This window comes from Pipistrellus hanaki (assembly GCF_964339955.1).
Source record: "Pipistrellus hanaki genome assembly, chromosome: 9".
Lineage (NCBI taxonomy): Eukaryota > Metazoa > Chordata > Mammalia > Chiroptera > Vespertilionidae > Pipistrellus > Pipistrellus hanaki.
The window spans coordinates 19517752-19542056 of record NC_140511.1 but is presented as its reverse complement, the minus strand read 5'-3'; the positions used below and the strand labels follow the sequence as shown (position 1 = coordinate 19542056).

Sequence of the window (24305 nt, the reverse complement as noted above, 5' to 3'; positions counted from 1 at the left end):
AGAGAAAGGAAGGCAGGGTCGGAGGCACACCGAGTGCGCCTCACTTCTGAGAAATGCCACTTGCCGTCTCCCCTCCATTAACAGCACTAAGAAGCTGGCCCAGTGACTAATAATCGCCTCCAGAGTTCTGGGTTAATACCCTGTGTCCTCAACTACGACCTACCCATTCTCTTCCAGGATGACTTTATAATAAGGTAGGGCATTCGAGGGGGGGGGGGGGTAAGTACTACTATAATGTGATAAAGCCGTTGTGACCTGATGTGTATCTACATGTAAGAACTCCAAATGTTGATCTAGATGAAAACTTCATGTAGAAGGAACCGAGTTTTTGGAACTGAGTTTGGGAGATGCATTTGCATTGAAGCCAATTAGGTAAAAATAATTACTTTTTCATGGTTAGAATGTTTTCTTAAGTTTAATTACAAATAAAAGAACTGATATTATGCCATCCAAGATTAAAAGTGATTATTAAAGATTTAACAACACACTGTGCTCTAAAGGCAGATATTAAACACCCAGAAAGAAGTTACCGTATGGGCAGGGCTGCTTCTTGTGTTCGGGAACAATAGGCTTCTTCCTCAGAAAATTGTCCAGGCTCGGACCGTGCCTGCCAAGAGGGTCATCAGGGGGCATGAACCTGTCACGAGTAAAACACAAAATTATACCTAACTAGGAAGTTTATCATGTAATTCTAAAGACAGTGTAAACATTTATTACTCTAAGGTATTTTTTCCAATTTTAGTCCAAATACTTCGATTCAACATTTACAGGATAAAAATATTAATGGACTAAGTTCTCTTGATAATAACAAAATTAAAATGTTTCAAGCTAAATTCATATTTGTTTTAATTCAAATAAGCTTTGAGTGAAACATGTTCCAATTATTTCTTCCTTCCTCTCAATCCTGGGGATTTGTAAGGATTTCAGAAAACAATCCCGAGGACATTATAGGAGAGTTTTATAACCATCAATGCTGTGAAGCAGTGTAAACAGGAGGGGAATGATGAGGGGCCGCTGAGGAAGAGAAGGGAGATGGAGCATGGACGGCAGTTAACGACTTGCATGTTGGAATCTGTGCACATGTCATCTCGTTTCATGCTTCCAGGGTCCCTGCAGCATCCGCGCTGCTCTGGGGGCTAACACACTTTTCTAATTCGGGCTTAGATAAAGGAAGTTACTTTCATCTAAGTTCACGTTCACATGTGCAGCCAAGATGCCTGACTCCACACAGTCATTTCCCTTCCCACTCTCCCAAGGTGCTTTTCAGCTGATGTAGAAAATGTCTTAAGAAAATAAACATTATACTGGACCGACTGCCCAATGGAAGCAAGAATTCACAGTGTGCATAATGAAAAGCAGTTATGACTGCAAAGTTCTGCTATTAGTTAAGTTACTGTTTGAACGTGAAAGAAACCAAGTATTTACCCATAAAATGCGAATAATTTATGAGCTCTTAAGGGGGTGTCAACATGGATGAGTAGTAACACTTAGCAAATATTAATATAAGAATAATAGGGCAACATTAAAAGTTTAAAAATAGAAGACACTCAATCCTACAATCTTAATGCAATTAATTTCTACTTATGTGTTGCATTTTAGTCATTTTTCTGTATGCATATTCCATTTTACAAACACAGATTTTATGCTTTGTCTTTTTAACATACGATTCAATGTTTAAAAGCTTTTCATCATCATAACTCAGGATAGCAATATTACTTGTAAACAAATGTTTTACTCACTTGTCATTGACAAATGAATACATTAACAATCGCTCATCAATGAACTTCTTCCACTCTGGCTTCTCATTAGCCAAATCCCTGTAGTTGTCATTGGACACAATTATTCCGTCGGACTCGAAAGCCAGCTTCACGATGAACCTGTCATCGTAGCACACCACGCGCCTGCCCTGGACTCGCCGGGACGGAGTAAACACCAGGATTTTCTCCTTCTCTAATTTACGAAGAATCTCTTGATCTGCAGGGTAGAATTTCAGGAATAAATACATACGTAACACACGTAGCAACTTCACACAGTGTGAGGTTTTATAAAACAAGCTGGATATATATAATCCTTTCATTACGGATTATTATTTTACAGTTCATGGATGTAGCAAATTTGTAACTCCTAATATTTTTCCTTCAGGATTTCTAATGAAGCTTTAAAAATAATAGTCCCCCTCAAATGAATTTAAAAAATATAAAACGTTTAAAACTTCAAAAATGTTTAAAAGTTAAGAAAAATTAAAAGCATAAAACTTAAACATGACTGAACAACTTGTGAATTAACTGGAGTTACTAATTTTTAAAACTTCTATCTCTTCAGCAGACAATCACTACATGCCTACTCGATGGCATATACTATGCTAAGTGTTAATGGCCACCAAGATGAAGAATGACCTCCCTTCCAGGATGTCTTAGGTACTGGATTAGGTAAACATGTAAACTAGTAACAAGGGTTGTAATTGCCACAACAGAAGGACGAGCAAAGTATGAGGGAAGTGGGGATGGAAGAGCAATATGGGCCAACCAGCTCTGAGACTGGCATATAAATCTCATGATGCTCCCGATAAAGTGCCAAAGTTCACTGAGACCGGAACTTTGGTTAGAAAAGCAGCAGAGGAGGGGAAGAAATGTGGGCTTTGAAGTCAGCAAGTCAAGGCTAATGCTCAGGTTCTGCTGCTTTACGTCTATGGCATCAATCCTACTGCGCCCGCTTCTCCATGTCTTCACATGCAGCTGGTGGGCTCTGAGGACCAATGCGTTACTATGTGTACAAGCACTCAGCACGGTGCCTGGGAAGCTCTCCATGAACTCGGTGTGCTTTTGCTTAATGCTGTTTAATAGACATATGTAATTGTTGCTCTTTTAAAAGTAACAGGAAACCAAAATTAAGAGCCTAGTCTCATCTAGAAGATCTGTCACCTTAGAGTTATTTTCTGTGTTCCCCAGATAAACTTTTTAAGGGCAGGTGCCATGTCTCATTGATCTGTTTCCACCAGCCTTCAGCACATCAGTAGGTAATAAATGTGTGCGAACAAATACATGAGCTACTTAACCATGTACATTCAGAGGTCTTCTAGTTATTTACTGTCTATGTTCAGGAATAAGCCACTGTACTTTATTTGTAGGCGTGTTTAGTCACATAAGATATGCCTGGATCCTCACCAAAGTGGCTGAAGGAACAAGTGTGGTGGCCATCATCGTGTTTCCTTAATAGCTATCGAGAAAAACAGGACATTAACTAGGATGGTAATTAGTAATAACTGATTAGATGACAACTACTGTGTTTCCCCGAAAATAAGACATCCTCTGAAAATAAGACCTAGCGCATGGAAAGATAAGAGATCCCCTGAAAATAAGACCTAGTGCAACTTTGGGAGAAAAAATTAATATAAGACACTGTCTTGTTTTCGGGAAAACAGGGTAGTTAGGTCAAGTAACCCTAACTTAAATATTGGGTAAATATAGCCAGTAAATTAATGGAATCTCTAGTTCTCAGCATAGTACCTGAGTCATAGTTGAGTACTTGCTTATTAAATATTTGATAAAATCAATGGAAGACTGGCAAAAGAGCGGTCTGAATTTATATTTGAGGACTTAACAAAAATTTCTTATCAAGTTTATTTTTTTGCTACCGTGAGAAATATGGGACTATCCAATTCCCAGTTTTAGTCAGGAGGATGGTTATCCTGGAGGAAATATCCAACCTCTGACAGTTCGTGTGTGCATTTCAGAGTCAACTGCATACTGAAGGGTTCCGGACGCATCATGCTGGTGTTTCAAAAGCTATCATAAACTTAGGCACAACTGACACTGTGTATTATCCTTTCCCTTCTTTTTTAAGAAAAGTATATATTTTTTATTTCAGAGAGGAAGGGAGAGGGAGAGAGAGAGAGAAACATCAGTGATGAGAGGGAATCATTGATCGGTTGCCTCCTGCACACCCCACTCTAGGGATTCAGCCCGCAACCTTGGCATGTGCCTGACCAGGAATTGAACCATGACCTCCTGGTTCATAGGTTGATGTTCAACCACTGAGCCACGCCAGCTGGGCAGTCTTTTTCCCTTTCTTAATTTCATATTCTTTCTATGCTCAAGAATGTTTAAGTATTGTTTGTTTCTTTTCAGTTCAATTACAGTTAATATTTGGGCATATTTCCTTCTAGTCATTTTCTGTGTACTTTTCCTCTCCATTGTTTATATATGTACATATGTATGTATATGTGTGTATATACACACACAAACATAATAATAAAACCTGCCTTGTGTGTAAAAGAGCAGTTCTATCAAAATATACTAATTTATTGTACCATTCTTTTATTTTACTTTATTTTTTTGTTAATCCTCACCCGAGGATATTTTTTCCCCATTGATTTTTAGAGAAAGTGGGAAGGAGGGGCAGAGACACACAGAGAGAAAATCGATGTGAGAGAGACATATGGATTGGTTGCCTTCTCACATGCTCCAGCAGGATCCAGCCTGCAAACCTAGGTACGTGCCTTTGACCAGAATCAAACCTGAGACCCTTCAATCCACAGACCAAATGCTCTATCGATGAACAACCGGCTACCTGAACCATTCTTTTAAAGAATGTATGATTTGGTTCCATTGCTTTCTAGTATAATATTGCACTAAATGTCTTTGTAGTCAGAAATCTTTGTGTGGACTCTGCTTAAATTTACATTTTTTTAATTGCTACTGAGGTGAACCTTTTCCTTTTATAAAGCACTTGCTTTCTTCTGCAAGCTGTCTATTCCTCCCCTAGTACCACTTATATATTTAAAAAAAACTCTTATCAATGCAAATGAGCTCCTTATATGTTAAGAACATGGGTTCTGTGTTTACTGGTTGTATTTTTTTTTCTTAGTAAAATAAAAAGATTTCTCATTTTTAAGAAAGTTTCCCAAATAGAGAAGTTTAAATTTTGATGCAATTAAGTCTATCTTTTCCTTCATAATTTCTTTAAAAAATTTTAAATTTAGATAGTTCTCCCCTGCCATTCAAAGACTACTTACATAAGTCTCTAATGGTTTAAGTTTATGACAATTAATTCTTCAGCCATCTGGAATCAACTGCCATATGATGTAAGATCAAGATGTAAATATGTATATTTTTCTCAAAGAGTTATCCAATGTCTTGGTACTACTGGCTGAATTATGCCTGCCTCTCCCACTTTACAGTTTCCACAGGTCTGATTCCTTGGCTCTGTACTTCCTACCATAACTTATCTATCTATTCTTAGAGATTTAAGGATTATAGATAAAAATAAAGTCTGCCGAGACCAGTTTGGCTCAGTGGATAGAGCGTCGGTCTGCGGACTCGGGAGCGTCGGTCTGCGGACGCGGGGGTCCCGGGTTCGATTCCGGTCAGGGGCATGTGCATTGGTTGCGCGAACATCCCCGGTGGGGGGTGTGCAGGAGGCAGCTGGTCGATGTATCTCTCTTATTGATGTTTCTAGCTCTCTATCCTTCTCCTTTCCTCTCTGTGAAAATCAATAAAATATATTTAAAAAATAAATAAATAAATAAATAAATAAATAAATAAAGTCTTAAAATGAGACTTCAGGTAAATGGTAAGTGGTCTGTCCATTTGCTTTTGGGTGTGAAGTGTATTTTCTTCACCCAGGTCCTCAGTTTTTGCTAATGCTGGAGGTGTAGAGAGGAGCGAGAATCACTTGACTTGAGCAAAATGTTCAATAACAATTAGCAGGCACAGGGGACATTTTTGGTTGAAACTCAGACATTCAGAAATTACAGAATAATGCAAAACACAGATACTTTATTGGGACAAAGCGTTTCCTGCCACCTGATACCAAACAACACATCCTGAGTCTCAGATATTTTTTGATCTGCAATCAATATAATTTGATTGTCACCTAGTCTAATTTTTATAGTAGATGAGAAAATTGTGGTCCAAAAAGGTTCTGTCTATTGCTCAAAGTCTTATGGCTAGTAAATGGCAAAGGCAGAATTTGAATCTAAATCTCCTGATACCTAACATGTCTCTAAGGTCAGAATTTCACAACATTTGAAGTAAAAAGTTTCAAAATTCAAACAAAACAAAAACTCAGCTTATGTAGCAAGGATTACTGTATAACATAATAAGATGGTTTGAAAATTAAGTTAATTTTCCACCCAAGGCCATGCGGCCATCACATAGAGGAAACTGAAACAGGCTGACACAGTGTGCAGTGAGAGGGGGCAGTGCGGATGCTCCTGACACTAAGTCAGAGCCACGGGCTTACCTGTAATGAGAGCATCGGGCCGGGACTGCTCTTTTCTCCAGGCAGGAACAAAAACAGTGACATCTCTGTGGCCTCTTTCCAAGAACCAATCCACTGCCAGTTTTATTCCTCGGCAGGAAAATACTTCTTTGTTCCCGTGGCTGAAAGATTATTTTAGAACGCTTTACACAACAAAACCTAAATTTAACTTAATTCAAATTTGAAAACAGGAATGATCACATCATTACAATGTAATAGGAGCTTTCAAATTTGAGATGGAGTTGAATAGCTCAAAGAAACTCTAAGATAACTTCGAAGTTGAAAATCTGTGAGAAAGAAATTAAGAAAATTGGGATGATTATTGAGTGGAGAATAATGAAAAGTTATTGTATGTAAAGTTGTAAAGGATAACAAGTCAGAAAGATACATGCTCTTTTTGACCAGAAAGGGGCCTCAAACACAGCAAGAATAGTTTCAGTCAAATGTAACAGAGAAGCCACATAGGAAAAAATCTGTAAAAACAGTAGAATGGAGCCCAGCCAGTGTTGCTCAGTGGTTAAGCATTGACCTATGAACTAGGACATGGTTCAGTTCCTGGTCAGGGCACATGCCTTAGTTATAGGCTCAATCCTAGGTAAGGGGTATGAAGGAGGCAGCCGATCCCATGATTCTCTGTCATCACTGTGTTTCTCTCTCCCGCTCTGAAGGCAATAAAAACTTATTTAAAAAACAAAACAGTGGAATGGAATACCTATTTGTTTTTAAAAACTTCCTTCTCAACACTTATTATATTTCAATATAACGAATCAGTAATGTACAAAATGTATTAGGTGACCATGAAAAACAACATATATGGGAAAAGTATGTTCACAGTGCTTAGTCTCATCCAAGAAACACTTTCCATGTCCTTCCCTGAAGACACCTGGTTTCCGTTTAACACTATTGGGTCAGACAAGGATTAATGACGACACAAGGGCATTCAGAGCTGGATCAGCAGTCTCAGTGCCTAAAAGAAAATGCCCAACTACGAGATGGTCATTCAACAAGTATTCACGCGGCACCAGGCTTTGCTTGTGCACTGCAGCCTAAGGATTCAAAACACTTCTGAGGTTTGTGAAAAAAGTCTCTTGTTTTGAATGCAGCAATTGCATTCTTTTTAAAAACGTATTTATTTATTTTTTATTGTTGACTCTGCATTCTTTTATAGTTTGAGCTCTGAAGGCTGCGCTTCTTATCGTTAATGAGACAGATATTCTTTACTTCTTATGCCTGAGGAAGGCTAAATGAAATAGGTGGACAAATGCTTTACTAATGTTTGGCACAGATCGAACATTAAGTATGTTCCTATATTGTTATAGTGGTCCCCTGTGAAACACTGGAGCCATCTAATATGGCTAATCATTTTGAAAACAAAAGGGAAACAGACCACCTTGTTATGCAGATATTGAAGGCAATAAATGCAAACCAGAGGCACTATGGCTCCATGCCCCTCCTGATGGTCCTGGGCAGGATCGAGGTGAAGTTAGACATTCTGGAAGTTTCAGAGAAAGGGATACAGGATGGGGGACTCTGAAGTCCCATTTTCTGGGTAAGAAGGGCTACCTGAAGCCTCACCAATGATACAAAATGATGCCAGGTTTCATGGAAAATACTGACATTTAGTCAGTCTTCTGAAAAACTACAGAAAATGTTGGCAGCATCTTTTGAGAGAAAATATATACATACTAACTGTTCCTAAATAGAAACACTCCATGTGCTAAAACATAACCATCTTGTTTTGCATGGATGCTCTGAAACCTAAGTGTACGGCTATGTGCTGGTCATTATGCCATTTGCTTACTCAGACTTGAGCATTGACCTGCTCTGGTGCTAAGAGACAATAGAAGCATTTTCTGCCCAGTGACTTCATCTGTCAGGGCGACTGTCACATTTCACTGCAGGAAGAGAAGATCCCACCTTCTATTTAAAGAACTTCCATACAATGTGGGTAAACAGCAAACATGAGGAAGGTTCCACACAGGCTGAAACAGGATACTGTACTGCACACTACTGACAGTATAAGTTGTTTCATATCCTTTCTTTCCCCACGGCCCGAGCCCCCACATCCCCATCCCACAAAACCTCACCGGGAGAGAGCAGGAGGAAGGCAGGCCACACTGTGAATGGGGAATGGAAACATATAAAGAACCCGGGTTTCTAAGCCGATGGACCCACATCCATCTCTGACCTTGTTATCAGAGAAAAAAGACCCTTCCTCATTTGTTCAAGAAACTGTAGTCAATTTTTCTGTTATTTGCAGCTACACACATCCTTAACCATAAACCAAAAACACTGGCAAAGCTATACTAATATCAGAAAAAATACCTTATGGCAAAAATTACTAGCAACAAAGTTATTACATAATACTGTAGTAATAAAGGAACAATTCACAAGGAAGCTGTGATAATTGTGATCTCAGTCTCCATATGAGGATTGCAAAAGATCACAGGATTTCTAGAATAAATGGACAGATGGAGCAGAAAACACGTGGTGAGACTTATAGACTGGTCAATGAACAATTACAAGCCTGATCTAATGGACATGGGCAAAACCCTGCACAAAATTAGGGAAGAGAAAGTCTTTTCAAGAGCACAGGAAAGACTGATGGAAGTAGCTGTGTGCTAGGCCTCCGAACAGATTTCAACGGACAGCAGACATACGTATCACAGATAGCATACACTGACAATGTTATTACAATGGAGACACAAAGGTTCTAATTAAAATGAATATTGCTGTTCACCAGCAAACCGATTAAAATGTTTAAAAAAAACAATCCCGTTTGTAACAATAACAAAAACTAAACAACTCTAAAGAAAAAGGTAAAGCAAGAGATTTATAGAGAAGATGAATATTGAAAAGCTGTAGTAAAGGGAATAAGAAAAGACCTAGGTGAAAGGAACAATGAACCATCTTCCTGGATGCAATACCCAATTAAGCTATAGTGCATTGCAACTCCCAGAAAAATTCTCAAAGGGCTTTTTATGGAACGTGAAAAGCTGACCCTAAAGTTAGCATGGAAAAAACAAAAGGCCAAGAATAGTTAAGCGCTTTTGAAGAACAAAAGAGGAGGACCTTCCCCACCAGTTATCAATACTTACTATAAAGCTACAGAAATCCAATCACTGTTGTACTGATACAGGCAAAGATAAAAAACAAAAACAAAAACATAAAATATGTAACAGAAAAGTAAGTGTAAAGTGACACACACAAGAATGAATGTTAAAAGTGACATTATAAATCAATTCAACAAACAGTATTAGGGCATTTAGTTATTTATATGGGAAAAATAAAATTGTGTTTTTATCTCAAATCGCACACAAAAGTAAGCTGTAGATAGATCAAAGATTTAAATTTGAAAGGAAATATTATAAAACTTTTAGAAGAAATTATAGGAGAAATTTACATCAGGATAGGAAATACTTCTTAAGGAAGATATGCAAGCACGTGCTATGTTAACCTGTTAACCGAGCGGGACGTATAAATACGTCAAATGTAAACAATATCGGGAACGGGTAGTACCTATGAATACGTCCTGGAAATATATGTTGTGCCCTGAGAGGGACGGTCTATATTTTTTGTAATCTTTATAATTGTTTGTAAAATTTATAATTTTTCAATTTGATGTTTCCATTTTTTTGTTGGTATTCTTTTCTATTTTTTTGAAATTTTGTATTTTCCTTTGTGCTTTATATATAAATAAATGAAAAAAAATATATCATTTACTTTAATTAAGTATAAAAAAAAATAATAATAATCTGAAATTACGTCCTCCGGGTGTGACGTACTGACACGTCCTAGTGAAAGAGTACGCGCCCATTACAGGTTGCGTAATTAAAAAGGGAACTCCCCAGTTAACAGGTTAATTAAGGAAAAGACTGATACATTTGGGCACATAAAACTTATTTATGCAAAAGACTCCATGAACAAAATAAAAGTGCCACAGACTGCCATAGGGAGAAGTCATTGCAACATATAACCCCAACCAAAAGGCTAGTCCTCATCTATATATATAAAAGGCGAAGTGAAAGTTTGACCAACCTACTGATTGTCCAACTGGCCTGTAGGTGTGACATGCACTGACCACCAGGGGGCAGACACTTAACACAGGAGCTGCTAAGGGACAGCAACTTTGCAGAGTGCCCTCTTGCACTCCACGGCCCCTTGGGGGATGTCAGAGAGCAGGTTTCAGCCAGGCCGAGGGATCCCACCTGCTGGAGGGACCCCACTCACTCCACAGATGCCCTTTGAACCATGATGCTGTCCTATGCGCAGCCGGCTGGGAAGGGACGGCAGGAGGTTGGCTCCGAGGGAGGTTGGCTCTGGGGGATGTCCAGCCTGTCTCGCCCAGTCCTGCCTCGCTGGCCACCTTCTAATTAATTTCTTTTCAGTATGCATGAATCCATGCATCAGGGCACTAGTAATATATAAAGTACTCCCAACATAGAGAAGTTTTTTGTGTAACCGTTTTTTTTTTTGTTTTGTTTTGTTTTTTAAGGCAAAAGATATGAGCAAATTCACAGAAGAGGAAACCCAAATGACCAACAAACATGAAAAGATGCTCAGTAGTGAAGAAATGCAAATTAAAGCCAAAATGAGACACCGCTTCACACTCATCAGATTGGAAAAAATAAAGTTTGCAAACACCAGATGTTGCCAAGGATGTGTGAAAGCAAGAACTTATAGATTACAGGTGGGAGTGTGAACTGGGGTAACAATTCAGGAGAATAATTTGGCAAAACTTTATAAAGTTGAAGGCGTGTTTTCTCTAAAACTATTTCACATTTAGGTTGAAGAAACCCAATGGTAGCTTGAAAAGGTTTAATGCGGTTAGCAGCTGGCATTCATTCTTGGCCCAGCCTTAGATCTCACATGGGGGCAGGCTAAAGTCTTTTTTTTTTTTTTTTTAAATATTTTATTGATTTTAGAGAGGAAGGGAGAGGGAGAGAGATAGAAACACCAATAATGAGAGAGAATCATTGATTGGCTGCCTCCTGCAGGCCACCTACTGGGGATCGAGCCCTCAACCTGGCACATGCCCCTGGCCGGAATTGAACCTGGGATCCCTCAGTCCGCAGGCTGACGCTCTATCCATTGAGCCAAACCAGCTAGGGCCCAAAGTCTTCTCTCCTACAGGGAGAGGGAAAGGCAGACAAGTGGGGACGTGTAGGTGGGTTCCTGAGTCTCCAATACTTTCCCAGCCAGTCTTGCCCTCGCCAGGCCAAAGAAATGAATGCTGACCTGGAAATCCCTGAAAGGGCTGCTGTGCCTTAGAATTCCTTGCCAGCCAAGGCCCACAATCACCCCGAGTCATTCCTGTTAAAGGCCAAGTAGACAACTACCAACTGGGTCCAAACAGCAGATGGCACTTCCACAGACCAGGAGAGGCTGTGGGTGACTGGCCTTCACCTAACCTTCCTGAGTGACGCACACTGAAGGATGTGACTAATCACATGTGCTGGATACAATGTAAGGGGCCACTGAGGAGTTGTGATAACCAATTATAAAAACAGGATGTCAGAGTAAGCACAATGTACTCACTGGTGCAAAGGAACTATTATCTGCTGAGTGTTTACTAAGAAGGTTGGATGGTATTTAGAAACTGTAGCTTTAATTTCATATAAACAGAGAAGAAAAATCATACCTAGTTCTCTAGCCACTTTCAAGCTATAGCTGCACAAATTCAGGGTCATTTGTTCTCAGTACTAAAAAGAATTAATTCTAATTTTATGAATTGGCATGTTCCTTTGGGCCTCAAATTCTTTTTTAATTCAATCCTTTGGGAATAAGGATGGTCTGCCTCAGGTGAGTCCTTTGCTAGGTGAATTTGTTGAAAGATATTGACCACTTTTAATTAGTTAAGAAACCCGGGAGGTTTGCTAAAAAGCATCCCTTCAACTACGCTGGCTCAGTGGAATCGGGCTCCCAGGGAAAATTCCAAATCCTCACTGCAAATGTTGAATTACTATTGATCAAAATGGGTAACACCGGCTTCACGGTTGCATGTGGTTCACCATTGGTTTTAATGGTAGCAAGTGACAAGAAACCTGCCAGCAGGTCTCTTTCTTAAAAGCCTTAATTTACTGTCATGTTTGGAACAGGCAAGCATATAAATTCTTGTTTTGCAATGGCCAGAGGAAGGCTCGTTTGAAGAAATAAACTGGTATATTTAGAGAGATTTTTAGAAAAGCCATTCATTATGTAAAAGGACTATTGGTATCTCTGGATCCCAGGAAATGAATGAACTGGACAGCCATAAAGAATTAAGAAACAGAAAGTTCCTTTCTCTGTCTCCTGGTTCTCAACCCTTCTCTGTTGTTGCTCCTGCTCCTCTGTGCCTCTCACCCTTCTCTGCCTCAGTCTGGGGCCTGGGAGATGACCATTGCTCAGCTGGCTGGTTCCCAATGGCTTTAGGATCTGGGGGTAACTTCCCTTTGGAAGAGAGAATAACCAGCCTTACCTAATGTTGTGATATGGACTCTACCCCTGGGAATCCCCTGGCACTCCACATGCAAAACAGCCAGGGTAGTAGAAATGATTAACAGGAAGGAACAAGGAGTCTGAGGATTTAGATAAATGACTGTCTTAGAATGAAGGCCTCGGGTTGGCGAATGGTTGCTCTGATAACTTGGAAGAAAGGGAAACAGCAAAACGAGACTAAAACTGCAGTGCCCTTCAAACCAACTCACTTTTCATCTCAAAGTGGAAAAAAAAATCAACCCTATTCCTTTGGAGCCCCAGAGACGCGTGCCTCCTGTGAACTCACTGCTCAGCAAACCCTTTTCTTCCCCAAGATTGCTGGGTATATCGGATGTGGTGAGGGTGCGTATGCCCCTTTCCCTACTTCACATCACCCACCCGGAGTCGCCTTCCAGCGCTTTGGGAAACTCTGCAAAAATGCACCGGGGCTCCCCAGCACGTTGCCATCTGCAGCGCTCTGCAGGATGGACACCGGCTGCTGCAAGAGTCTTGCCTCTTGATGACTCTGCTCTGACTCTGCTCGACTAATCAAACAGGCATCATGGGGCCCAAGGATAACCCTCACAAGGGAGAACCCTGGGCTGGGGCACCTCCTCCAGTCAGGCTGCTCCGCAGGCCTGGGCCACCCACTGCTGGCACTGCTGGCGGTAATCTTTGAAATCCTTCTGCAGCAGCTGACCTGGAAAGAGTCTCATTGATTTCATCACGGGGCCTTTTCTAATTTAACAGGATGGATCCGGAGGCAGATCAGATGGATTCCGCTCCAGCTCGGTGGTAGCCTTGTTGTGGGAATTTAAGTGAGAAAAAGTACCTGGATGGCAAGGATAGACAGCTTCTCAGTTATTGGCAATAACAATCCAGCTTTCGGGAAAGATGGAGAAAGGGGAAGAAAAGAGAAGCGCAGGGCTGCAGTGTTACCTGCCCAGTGAGAATTATTCACAAAGGGAGGAGACCTTTTTCTGGAACACCAACAAACAAGAGAGGGCTCCCGAACGGAGACTCAGTATGATGCCACTGTAAGAAGCCAAGGACATTGGAAGAGGAATGCCGAGAGACTCAGGAAGACACAAGGAATGTGACCTAGTTAACTGAAGCTTTACTACCTCCACCAGGAGACTCTTCCCCCAAGACTCTTACCAGTGTTAGTTTGCATTATAACTGGTAAATAGTGCAAACTAATGCGCAAAATGGACATAATTGGAGAGCCCCCGAGCTGGGAATGGGAAAACTTCATATCCACATTTCTTTTTCCTGCTTAATCTTTTCCTGGCCTTTCTTATGGATCCCGGAGCCATGCATTTTCTACTGACCTTGCTGGTTTCACCCAGACCCAGAAAAACACACACATTGTGGGTATCTCTGAACAACCTTCCACCTGCTCGTTCTCCAGCGAGGCTCCTATGTCACTTTCCTTACTGCCGTGACCTGCTGCAGAAGCCAAGGGCTGCACTCAGGTAGAGTGTATGTGAAGCTCTTGGGAGACAAGGCACCGAGGTGAACATGTGCTTACCTACACTGACAGTAAATCCGTGTTGGGGTCCGCCATGCTATGGGCCAAATTTTGGAGAACAATAGAGGGCCCGACTGGGGAGGCACATGGGCATTTCTTTTAATTATCGTCAGCTGAACTCAGGGCGCTGGGCAGAGCCACGCCCTAAGAACCCGTTTCCCCAAGATGGCAGACAGTGCTGTCAGCTTGGCCTTCATATTATCCCAGGTGTCAGTAGGGGCAGGACTAGATATGTAAATCCAGGCATGCTAGGGCCTACTTAAGAATGCGAATTAGTTGGTGATACTTCCAGGCATTGAGGGTATAAAATAAATGCACTGGGAGGGGTCAGGTGGTCATCGTCCTGCCTCTCCATCAGAGAGGAAGGATGGCGTCCCGCCTGGCTCCCAGCTTTAAATCTATTTCTGCACCTCCTTTCTTTCTTTCTATTATTTCTCACTTAGAGCCGGTTCGTTCATCTCTCGTTCCATGCTGGACGCAGTAAAGGGAGATCCCCACCATATCTGGCCCCCGCCGCAGCAGGCCTCCACAGAACAGAGGCTTTCTAACATCAATGGCGACTTATTGCTGACTTATTTGTCACTGCAACTTCCCTGACAGATTTCCATAACTCACTGAATTATAACTTCAGACAATGAGATGGAATTAATTTGCAGACCAAGCTGTGAAGGGCTGCTGGAGTTTGGATTGGGGTAAGGAAGTCCCATTACTTGTACCCAGGAACTCCCATTCAGCTTCAGAGACATGCAACCCCCTCAGAATTAGAGACTGAAAACCAAGAGAGGCTAAAATGAACAGTTTATCTTTGACAAACGTTAGGCTTTCACTGTCATAACTTTTCATTATTACCCAAATTTATTTTGCCTCACATCTAATGGGATTACATTTAATTTATTCATATACACTACTATAACTAATTTGAAAACCATGCATATTCTTTTCTGTCTTCAACAGAAAAGCAATTCAATCAGTCAAAATAATATATTTGCTACATCTTTTATCAACACCACATATATTCCCACTAGAGAACTGAAGTATACTTGCTCAGTAATGTGCCATTAAATATCATCAATTATGGTTAATAGATTATAATGGCATATTTTGTAATGCAGAGAAAAATGCAGGGAAACACACGTTTTAATGTACTTTGGAACTTCCACATGGAAGCTCAATATTTGATATAACTAGGAAATACAATCTCACATATTATGTTTTCTTAAGTTATACACACACACATATCATTTACTAGGTTAATCACAGTACAGGAAAAGTTATTTCAGAATTATAACTGTTCTCTTCTAGTGTAAGGAGCAATAAAAAAAAGAAGAAACTTAAAAAAAGGGAAGTAACTTATTATTAAAGGGAACCCCCTCTTTTTATTTTTCATGGCATTAAAAATAAAAGAACAAAGGAATCTCTTTTCAATTATTTTATTTCCTCAATTTGATTTTGCTTTAGTTTTTGTTTTGAATTAACATATTACTTATAATGTTATACAGAACCTTGAAAATCATAGGATTTTTACTTTTTTATATTCTAAAATTTATGTACTAAGTAATATATAGTAAAAGAAAAGCTATTCATAAAAAGTCTTCCCATAAATCATCTAAAATGTAATTATAAAAATTAAACCTAGAATGGCTTATTTAATACTACTATCAATGAATATAATATTAGTGCTATTGCTGCTAACTAGTACTACTACTAAATAGAGATGGCTCTGATGAGTAGGCCAATACAGTGAAAATATAGTCTTTGGAATCAGACATGATTTTAAGTATTTTCTTTACCATTTTTCTGTGTGACTTTGGCCAAGCTACTTATTCTGAACCTCAATTTTCTCATATGTAAAATGAAGATAATCCCACCAAGTTTATAGGGCCTTTGGGATTGAACAAGAGTACCTGGAGGCTTCAATAAACATTAATTCCTTCACTTTCTTGTGTCCCATTAGCTTGCATTGGAATGAAAATAAAACCAATAAAATAGATCTTTAATAGCTTTAATCTCACCATTGATGGTAAATTGTGATTCTTAGAGCAATATGTTTGATGTGTGGAAGTCAACTAAAGAGTTTTAGATAAAAAAAAATAGATCAAATTAATAGGGGATGAAAAAAGACAATTGCTGTTTTGATAACTTTCTATATATCATCCTTTATTTAAATAAAAAACTAGATCTATAAGGTTGTTATACTCCCAACTGGAGGATTCAAGTATGACTGTAAAACTTGTATGACTTTAATGGGTCATTATGATGAAAAGGACACAAGTTGTCAGGGTTTGTCAGTCAGTCAAATACCTACAATGTGAAAATATAAATAAAAAATATCCTTTTAAATTAGAAAACTACATTTGACTCTTTAGTACCAAGTCCTTCAAGTTTAGATGTAGTTAGCTTAATATATTATAGAAATTCAGGGTGCACTGGACATTATTCACAGAATAATAGTAATGCAGTTATAAAAATATTTATCAAACACTAAATTAATACACCCAGGTGCTCATTAAATATTTGTTGAATTAAATTTTTTCCTCAAATTTTAGGCCTCATTATTAAAACAGAGTTGGACATATGAAAATAGATTTTAATTACAAAGGATTCTTAGAAAAATGGCTTTAACATGCTCTTCGTTAATACATTTTCCATGTTAAATGACTGTTACAAAGAAATTCTTATAGCTTATGTCCCTGAGGCAGAGAAAGGCTTGCAGCTGGATATCACCTTCAGTATGGAAATCAGACACCTGACTTTCTATCACTGTTGTCTAAGTGAAGTTCATATTGTATTTGAGAACCTACTAACTTCATGTGCTGACTCATGCCATCTAGAATTCTTTCTTTTACTTTCTACAATCTACTTACTAATATTGGTTGATGCTATTTTGTCATTCTTGTAGTTTCTCAAATCTATTATCTCTGATTTCTTTTCCAAGATTACTTTGAGGCTAAGACTAGTTATCAGGATGCTCAGTACTGAACATACCACCAAAAAACGAAGTCCACGCTCCTCTGCTACAAACAGAAATTCCACAGTGTGGCTCAGAGACCCTTCTGGGAGCAGGGAAGCAAGTTTAAGTGGGAAACACAGCTCCACCTCTGCATTCCAACTCAAACTGACTCTGCTTTTGTTTGTTTTAAATACTGGGCTTCCATGCAAGATTTGCAGGATTGTACTGCTTTAGAGGAAAAGAAAGTCTAATAAATTATTTATTTAGGACAATGAAAACATCCAACATCAAAATTACAATGGAAGTCTTGACATGAAATACTTCCTATTAGCTTCCAGTTGGTTACAGACATAATAGCAGTTTGGCTTAGAGAGAGAATTTTCAGAATGAAAGAGGGTAAGGAAAAAGAAAATGAGAAAGATTTCTTTGACCTTATAATGTCCATAATTTGAAACCAAAGTTAATAATAGGAAGCACTTGTAGCTAATCCAGATCCTAGGGGGTGATCAGTCTAAAAAAGCTGAAGAGAACTTATCTGTTAAGTAGATGTAAGAATGTCTTCAATATTAACAAAACTAGAAAGCATTAACTCTAATCACTTTTCCTTATCCTATCTAATAAAGAGGGAACATGCTAATTGAGCCTCACACCATCACAAAGATGGCGGCGCTCACAGCCAATAAGGAAGGGGGATGCTAACTGACTGCCCTGACCTCAAAGATGGAAGCACCCACAATCAGTATGGAGGGAATATGCTAACTGACTGTCACACCCTCTATATATCTCAAGTTTAATGGAATCACAAATGTGAAAGCTTGTAAGCTACTTAGAGAAAATAAAAATCACAATATCATAGAATTTCATTTCAGAAATATTAATCATGCTTTATTTCTGTCTGTATCCAGAATATACATTTCATCATATATCTATATTATCAGGTACCTGCCCTACTAAGGACAGAGGCCTATTTGCTGAATGACCAATTTGCTAAATTATTTTCTTTTTTTTAAGAATTAAAATTAACTGCAGCTTTTTATCAAGAATCATTAGTTCAGCTCCACTAAACGTAAATTTCATTCTTTTCATGTTTCAGAAACCAAACACTTTTTGAATGATTATCATTTAATATGCAAAAGTTTAGGGCTTTCTGTAAATGTACTTTACCCTCCTTTTTACTTTTGCACACTATGTCCTCTTTGCTCCTATATCTAACAATGAAACATCTGTCACAAGTTATGCTAGACTATGTTCTGGGGATTTATCTCAATTTTTGCTCATTCAACAAATTTATCCAGAGCTTCTATTAAGGTAACACATTTGAAATAGGATAGTAAATAAGTCAAAACTAGATGTATGCTTCCCCAAGACAATACAGGATCCCTGCAATTTTAGGACCCTCAGCTGCATACTCTACCTATGTAGCTTGTCCCTTTGCTATTTTGGAGTCATCCAGATCTTAATCACATGTCTCCTTTATGAAACTGTAGCTATCATCATTGAAAACTGATGATATAAACTGCAGTGAAAATAAAATGGGCTGCTAAATTGTTACTGTTAAATAATGAATAATAGGTTTTTATTACAGTAGTTACTATATTCTAGTTCTTTAAGATAATAACTTAATTTACTCAGCACCTATGCTATGCCAGGTACTTGGTATTAATTATCTCTAATTTTAATAAGAAACCTGCAATATAAAAATGTCCCCTTTTTATAATTTTGCAAATAGAGGCTAGGGAGTATAAACAACTTAGAATTCTGTAGAGAATTAATTACATTTTTAAAAAAGTCTATTGTGCTAATTTTAATAAAAATGCCTTTGCTTTCCTACTTTTAATTTACATCTAAAGAATTATTTATATCAGTTCCATGGCTCACATTTAAATGAAGTTAAAATATATTCATCTTATATAGGGAATATATCTGAGAGATCAAGGAAGGAAATAAAACCCATCCCCTCATTTACTTATGATTTATTACAATATGTACAATTTATATTTTTTATTATAAGGTTTGTTAAACTTATGAGTAGGAAATTAATTTCATAAGTAAAAGCATGTCATATTTTATGCAACATGAAATGGGTGAAATCTCTCTGTATCTTTGTTAAATTAAGATTCTGAATTTGGCCGGGACCGGTTTGGCTCAATGGATAGAGTGTCGGCTTGGGGACTGAAAGGTCCCGGGTTCGATTCCGGTCAAGGGCATGTACCTTGGTTGCGGGCACATCCCCAGTGGGGGGTGTGCAAGAGGCAGCTGATCGATGACTCTCTCTCATCGATGTTTCTGACTCTCTATCTCTCTCCCTTCCTCTCTGTACAAAATCAATAAAATATATTTAAAAAAAAAAAAAGATTCTGAATTTGAAGTAGATATGCATTTTTAAACAACTTTGCTACTTTAAGTAGATCTTATAAATGGCAGAATGTAAACTGTCTTCTATGAGTTTTTAGGAGTCCTGGTACTTTCATAGTTACGGATGTGGTATGTTTTATTGTGACTGACAGTAAAATACGACTATAATAAGATTTCCTGTCGCATTGCTCAGTCCTGGAATGCCTGCAGCACTTCCACTAAGTGTCAGATTAAAGTACATGACGGAAAGAAGGCCCGAATCTGCACCGTCCATGTTGACAGCAAGGGACAGGACTGTGCAGAAGTGTGGGGGTAGAAGTTTGTTTTCCTAACTACATAAGAAGAGATCTGAAATGCCTTAATTATGCCATTGTGGTTTTTTTTTTTTTTTTTTTTTTTTTTTTTTTTTTTTACATTAGAGTTTTTCTATGAAAAAATTTCACCATGTGGGATAAGTGTTGTTTAGAGTGTTCAGTCAATTTTCAGTTGTTCAAGGACTTTTCATTACCATTGAGAACTAGGTTTTGGTCCTGTGACTCGACATCAGGCTGACCCAACTGTGCCAACATTTATCTTGATGATACCCATCTTAAAAATTCATTTCCAGGTTTTATAAATCTAAGGCTCTCTTTCCCCTCCAAGGCCTGCATTTACTTCCAATGCCAAATCCCCTACTTGGGCCTTTCTTGTCTCCTCCTTCAGAACTTTGCTTCAAAAATTTAACTCATATGTCAGTTCCTCTCCTGTGGAGACTTTCCTGTCCCCTCAGCTTGTAATTTCATTCTTAAAAATAAAACAAAATCGCCGAAACCGGTTTGGCTCAATGGATAGAGCATCGGCTTGGGGACTGAAAGGTCCCGGGTTCGATTCCGGTCAAGGGCATGTACCTTGGTTGCGGGCATATCCCCAGTAGGGGGTGTGCAAGAGGCAGCTGATCGATGACTCTCTCTCATCGATGTCTCTAACTCTCTGTCTCTCTCCCTTCCTCTCTGTACAAAATCAATAAAATATATTAAAAAAATAAATAAAAAAATAAAACAAAATCTTTTCCCAACCCCTCTTCTTCCTCTTTCTTCCCTTCCTCTGTCAACACCTATCTATCTATCTATCTATCTATCTATCTATCTATCTATCTATCTACCTACCTACCTACCTACCTACGTATCTATCTATCATCTAAAACCCTAATATGCAAATAGACTGAACAGCAGAACAATGGAATAACTGGTTGTTATGATGTGTGCTGACCACCAGGGAGCACGTGCAGAATATGGTGGGTATGGGCAGCAGGCGGCAGAGCGCGGAACATGGCAGGCGTCTGTCATTGGGGTGAGCCTCTGGTGGTGACTGAAAATCCTTTGCTCCCGTGCACTTCCCCGCTCGCACCCACTGCCAGCGCTCAGCACTGGCCCTGATCACTCGGCGCTGTCAGCAGGTTTGAGCAGCGGCTGCCGGCCCCAATAGCCCCACAGGAGCAGGGGGAGGTGGAGAAGCCCTGAGGGGCAATCAGGGCTGGCAACCGCCACTTCCACCCGCTGCTGGCGCTCATCAGTGATCACTGTGATGCCAGCAGGTGCGAGCGGGGCCCGGAGCCATTAGTGCCTGGAAGCAGCGGCGGTGGGAGTGAGGCTCCGGCAGACAGTCCCAGGGGCCGAAGCGGGAGGGTCTGGGTGGGACACGGAGGATGGGCTGAGACCCACCCCTACGCCCACCACAGCTTCTCAGCCCGCAGTTCCTTTCAAGGTGCATGAACTGGTGCACTGGGCCCCTAGTTCTAGAATAAAAGTCTAGCGCTATTCCTTCATTTCTTGACATCCTATAATTGGGCTTCTATCTTTAATATCATATGGCATTCTTGAAGACAAGGACTTCCTGGCTGTTATGTCCTCCTGTTAATGAGATACTTTGAATTGTTCCTTTCAATAAAAAATACTAAAAATGAATGTAGCCGAAACCGGTTTGGCTCAATGGATAGAGCATCGGCTTGGGGACTGAAAGGTCCCGGGTTCGATTCCGGTCAAGGGCATGTACCTTGGTTGCGGGCATATCCCCAGTAGGGGGTGTGCAAGAGGCAGCTGATCGATGACTCTCTCTCATCAATGTTTCTATCTCTCTCCCTTCTTCTCTGTACAAAATCAATAAAATGTATTTAAAAAAAATAAAAATGAATGTAAAGACTTTGAAGTCAGACATTTTTGGATTGATACTATATTCTGCCTTGGGCAAGTAATTTAAATCCTGCAAGTTTCATCTGCTTATAAATGCAAGTAAGATAATATAGCTTTCACCTATAAAGGTTATTTGAACAAGTTGATCCTTCTTACACCTTTGTACTTGTCATCACCTACTAAAAACAGTGGTTTTCAAATTTCAGTGTGATTAATGGGGTACTGCTTACAAAAGGAGATGTCTACACCTTGATCTGGACTTGACAGTGTGGACTTGGTAGGTCTTAGAACAACACTGTGCAATAGGTGCTGGCTACATGTGGCTACTGAGCACATGCAGTAGGGAAAGTCTGAAATGAGGTGTGCTGTGAGGGTAAGATGCCCAATATGAAGACATATGAAAGGAACAATTCAAAATATCTCATTAACAACTTTTAATTGATTATATACTACAGTGATATTTTGGCTATATTAGGCTAAACAAAATTTATTATTTACATTCATTTTTCCTGTTTCTTTTTTTAAAATTATTTTTAATCCTCATGGAAGGATATTTTTTCCATTGATTTTTAGAGAGAATGGAAGAGAGTATGGGGGAGGGACTGAGGAAGGTACCAGAAAATTTAAAATGACACATGTGCCACACATTACATTTCCATTGGACATCACTGTCCTAGAATGTGTTTTATGTATTTTGAAAACTTATCGTTATTGTTGAAATTTTTAACAAGTTCTCAGATCACCTTTTGAGAAACAATATATAAAATTATAAGCTCTATAAAAGAATAACTGATGCCTTCATATACTTTATGTCCTCAGTGTTCTGAACATTGTGGGCAGTTATCTATATGGTTCTAATTGAATTTAGATGCACTTTAAATTTTAAGCCATCAAAATTTATAAAATATTTCATTAGAAGTTCTGCATTTGTTTTCCCCCTCTCAGTTCCTAAATAATTACTTTTGAATTACAACTCTCAGATAAAATAAAAACTGAAACTATTTGTTCTCAAATCATAAAGATAGTTTATTTTCTAAAAGAACTGTTTTTTTCTTTTCTTTCTTTTAAAAAAAATATATTTTTATTGATTTCAGAGATGAAGGGAGAGTGAGAGAGATAGAAACATCAATGATGAGAGAGAATCATTGATCTGCTACCTCCTGCACACTGGGGATCAAGCCCACAACCCGAGCATGTGCCCTGACCAGAATCAAACCCAAGACCCTTCAGTCCACAGGTCGATGCTCTATCCACTGAGCCAAACCAGCTAGGGCAGAACTGTGTTTTTTTCCTATGGTTATTTGATTTCATGTAGAAATAGGCTATTTAGATTCCAAAATTGTTGACTATTATTGTACTCAAATTCTTCATTTAAAACTAGTGGTTAACACTAAGCCAGAAACAAATGCTAATTTTTATAGCATAGTAATAGGGCCAGAAAAGAAAGAAAGAGAGAGAGACATATCTGAGGAAGGAGATCTCTAATTAGGGACAAATGGGGTGAAAATGGCTGACCACTCTAGAAGTAGAGAGATAGATCATTAAAAGAGATACAATTAGAAATAAGTAAGCTAATGTTAGGATGCAGAATAAAGTTGACTTTAATAACTGTCAGAAGAGAAACAGTCACAAAATTAGAAATACCTTTTAAAGATGTCTTGGTAGCAATCACTGACCATTTCCCCACTTACCTCATTGCCACGTTGCTGCCATCAATGACGATAGGTCTCAGGTTTTCTCCGTCATCGCTTACAATCTCTTGCATTGGAGAATCAGACCGCTGAGATTCCAGTGAAGACGTGTCCCGCATTATACTGTTAACTGTACTAACTGTTTGTTCAGCCTCATTTTTATTTCCAAGTTTGACAAGTTCTCCCAAAATATCATTGATTAAAGCGTCGGTACCAAGTTTGTTCAGCACAAGCTGAACCTGTTCTTCGGAATAACCTAACTTCAGTGCAAACTCCAGTTTTGTTTGGTAATCTCGCACCACGTCGGGAGGCTTCTTCACTTCCTTGGACGCAGTCTGGGGCTCTTCGGGTTTCAAGTCTTGTGAGATTTCACTGCCTTTGAGGACACGAGGCTCTAAACAGGGAGACCTACATAGCTGTCTGTGAGTCTTGGTTAATAAGCATGGCTCTACTGAAATGCTACTCAATTGTTCGGACTCATGATCAGAGTTTGTGCTTTCTTCAGAGTCACCAGAGCTCGCATTCTCTTCTGACACCTCCTTTCCTTCCTTCCCGGAATTAACTCTATCCATTGTTGGTTTTTCTACCATTGACCAAGGTACAGATATGCTGAAATGTGGGTCAGTGCTCTCCACACAAAGGTGGCCTAGGTCGTGCCCCAGATGATCCTTCAAGCCCATGAAGCTGTTCCGTGTACTTGACTCCACTTTGCTGCTTTTTCTGTATTCCTGAATGCACAGCACCCCGTATTCCTAGAGAAGAATGTAAGATATTTAGAATTTAATATGTATTTCGTTTGTCTCAATATATAAGTTGAAAGAGAATTACCAAACTATAAATACCTATGTTCGTTATGGTAAGCCTATATCCTCTCATCCCTCACCACCCTTGCC

The 24305-nt window shown here is 39.2% G+C and overlaps 1 protein-coding gene across 2 annotated transcripts in view; it reads right to left on the bottom strand.

Moving 5' to 3' along the window:
- ZC3H12C (zinc finger CCCH-type containing 12C) overlaps nt 1-24305 on the bottom strand; it is a 66637-nt gene that overhangs the window by 7291 nt on the left and 35041 nt on the right. For both annotated transcript variants that reach the window (XM_084893951.1, XM_084893952.1), the window contains exons 2-5: nt 23413-24164; nt 6244-6383; nt 1740-1974; nt 531-637 (exon numbers count right to left, since the gene is read on the bottom strand). In XM_084893951.1, coding sequence (XP_084750077.1) covers nt 531-637; nt 1740-1974; nt 6244-6383; nt 23413-24164 — 1234 coding nt within the window. The remainder of the gene's footprint in view (nt 1-530; nt 638-1739; nt 1975-6243; nt 6384-23412; nt 24165-24305) is intronic.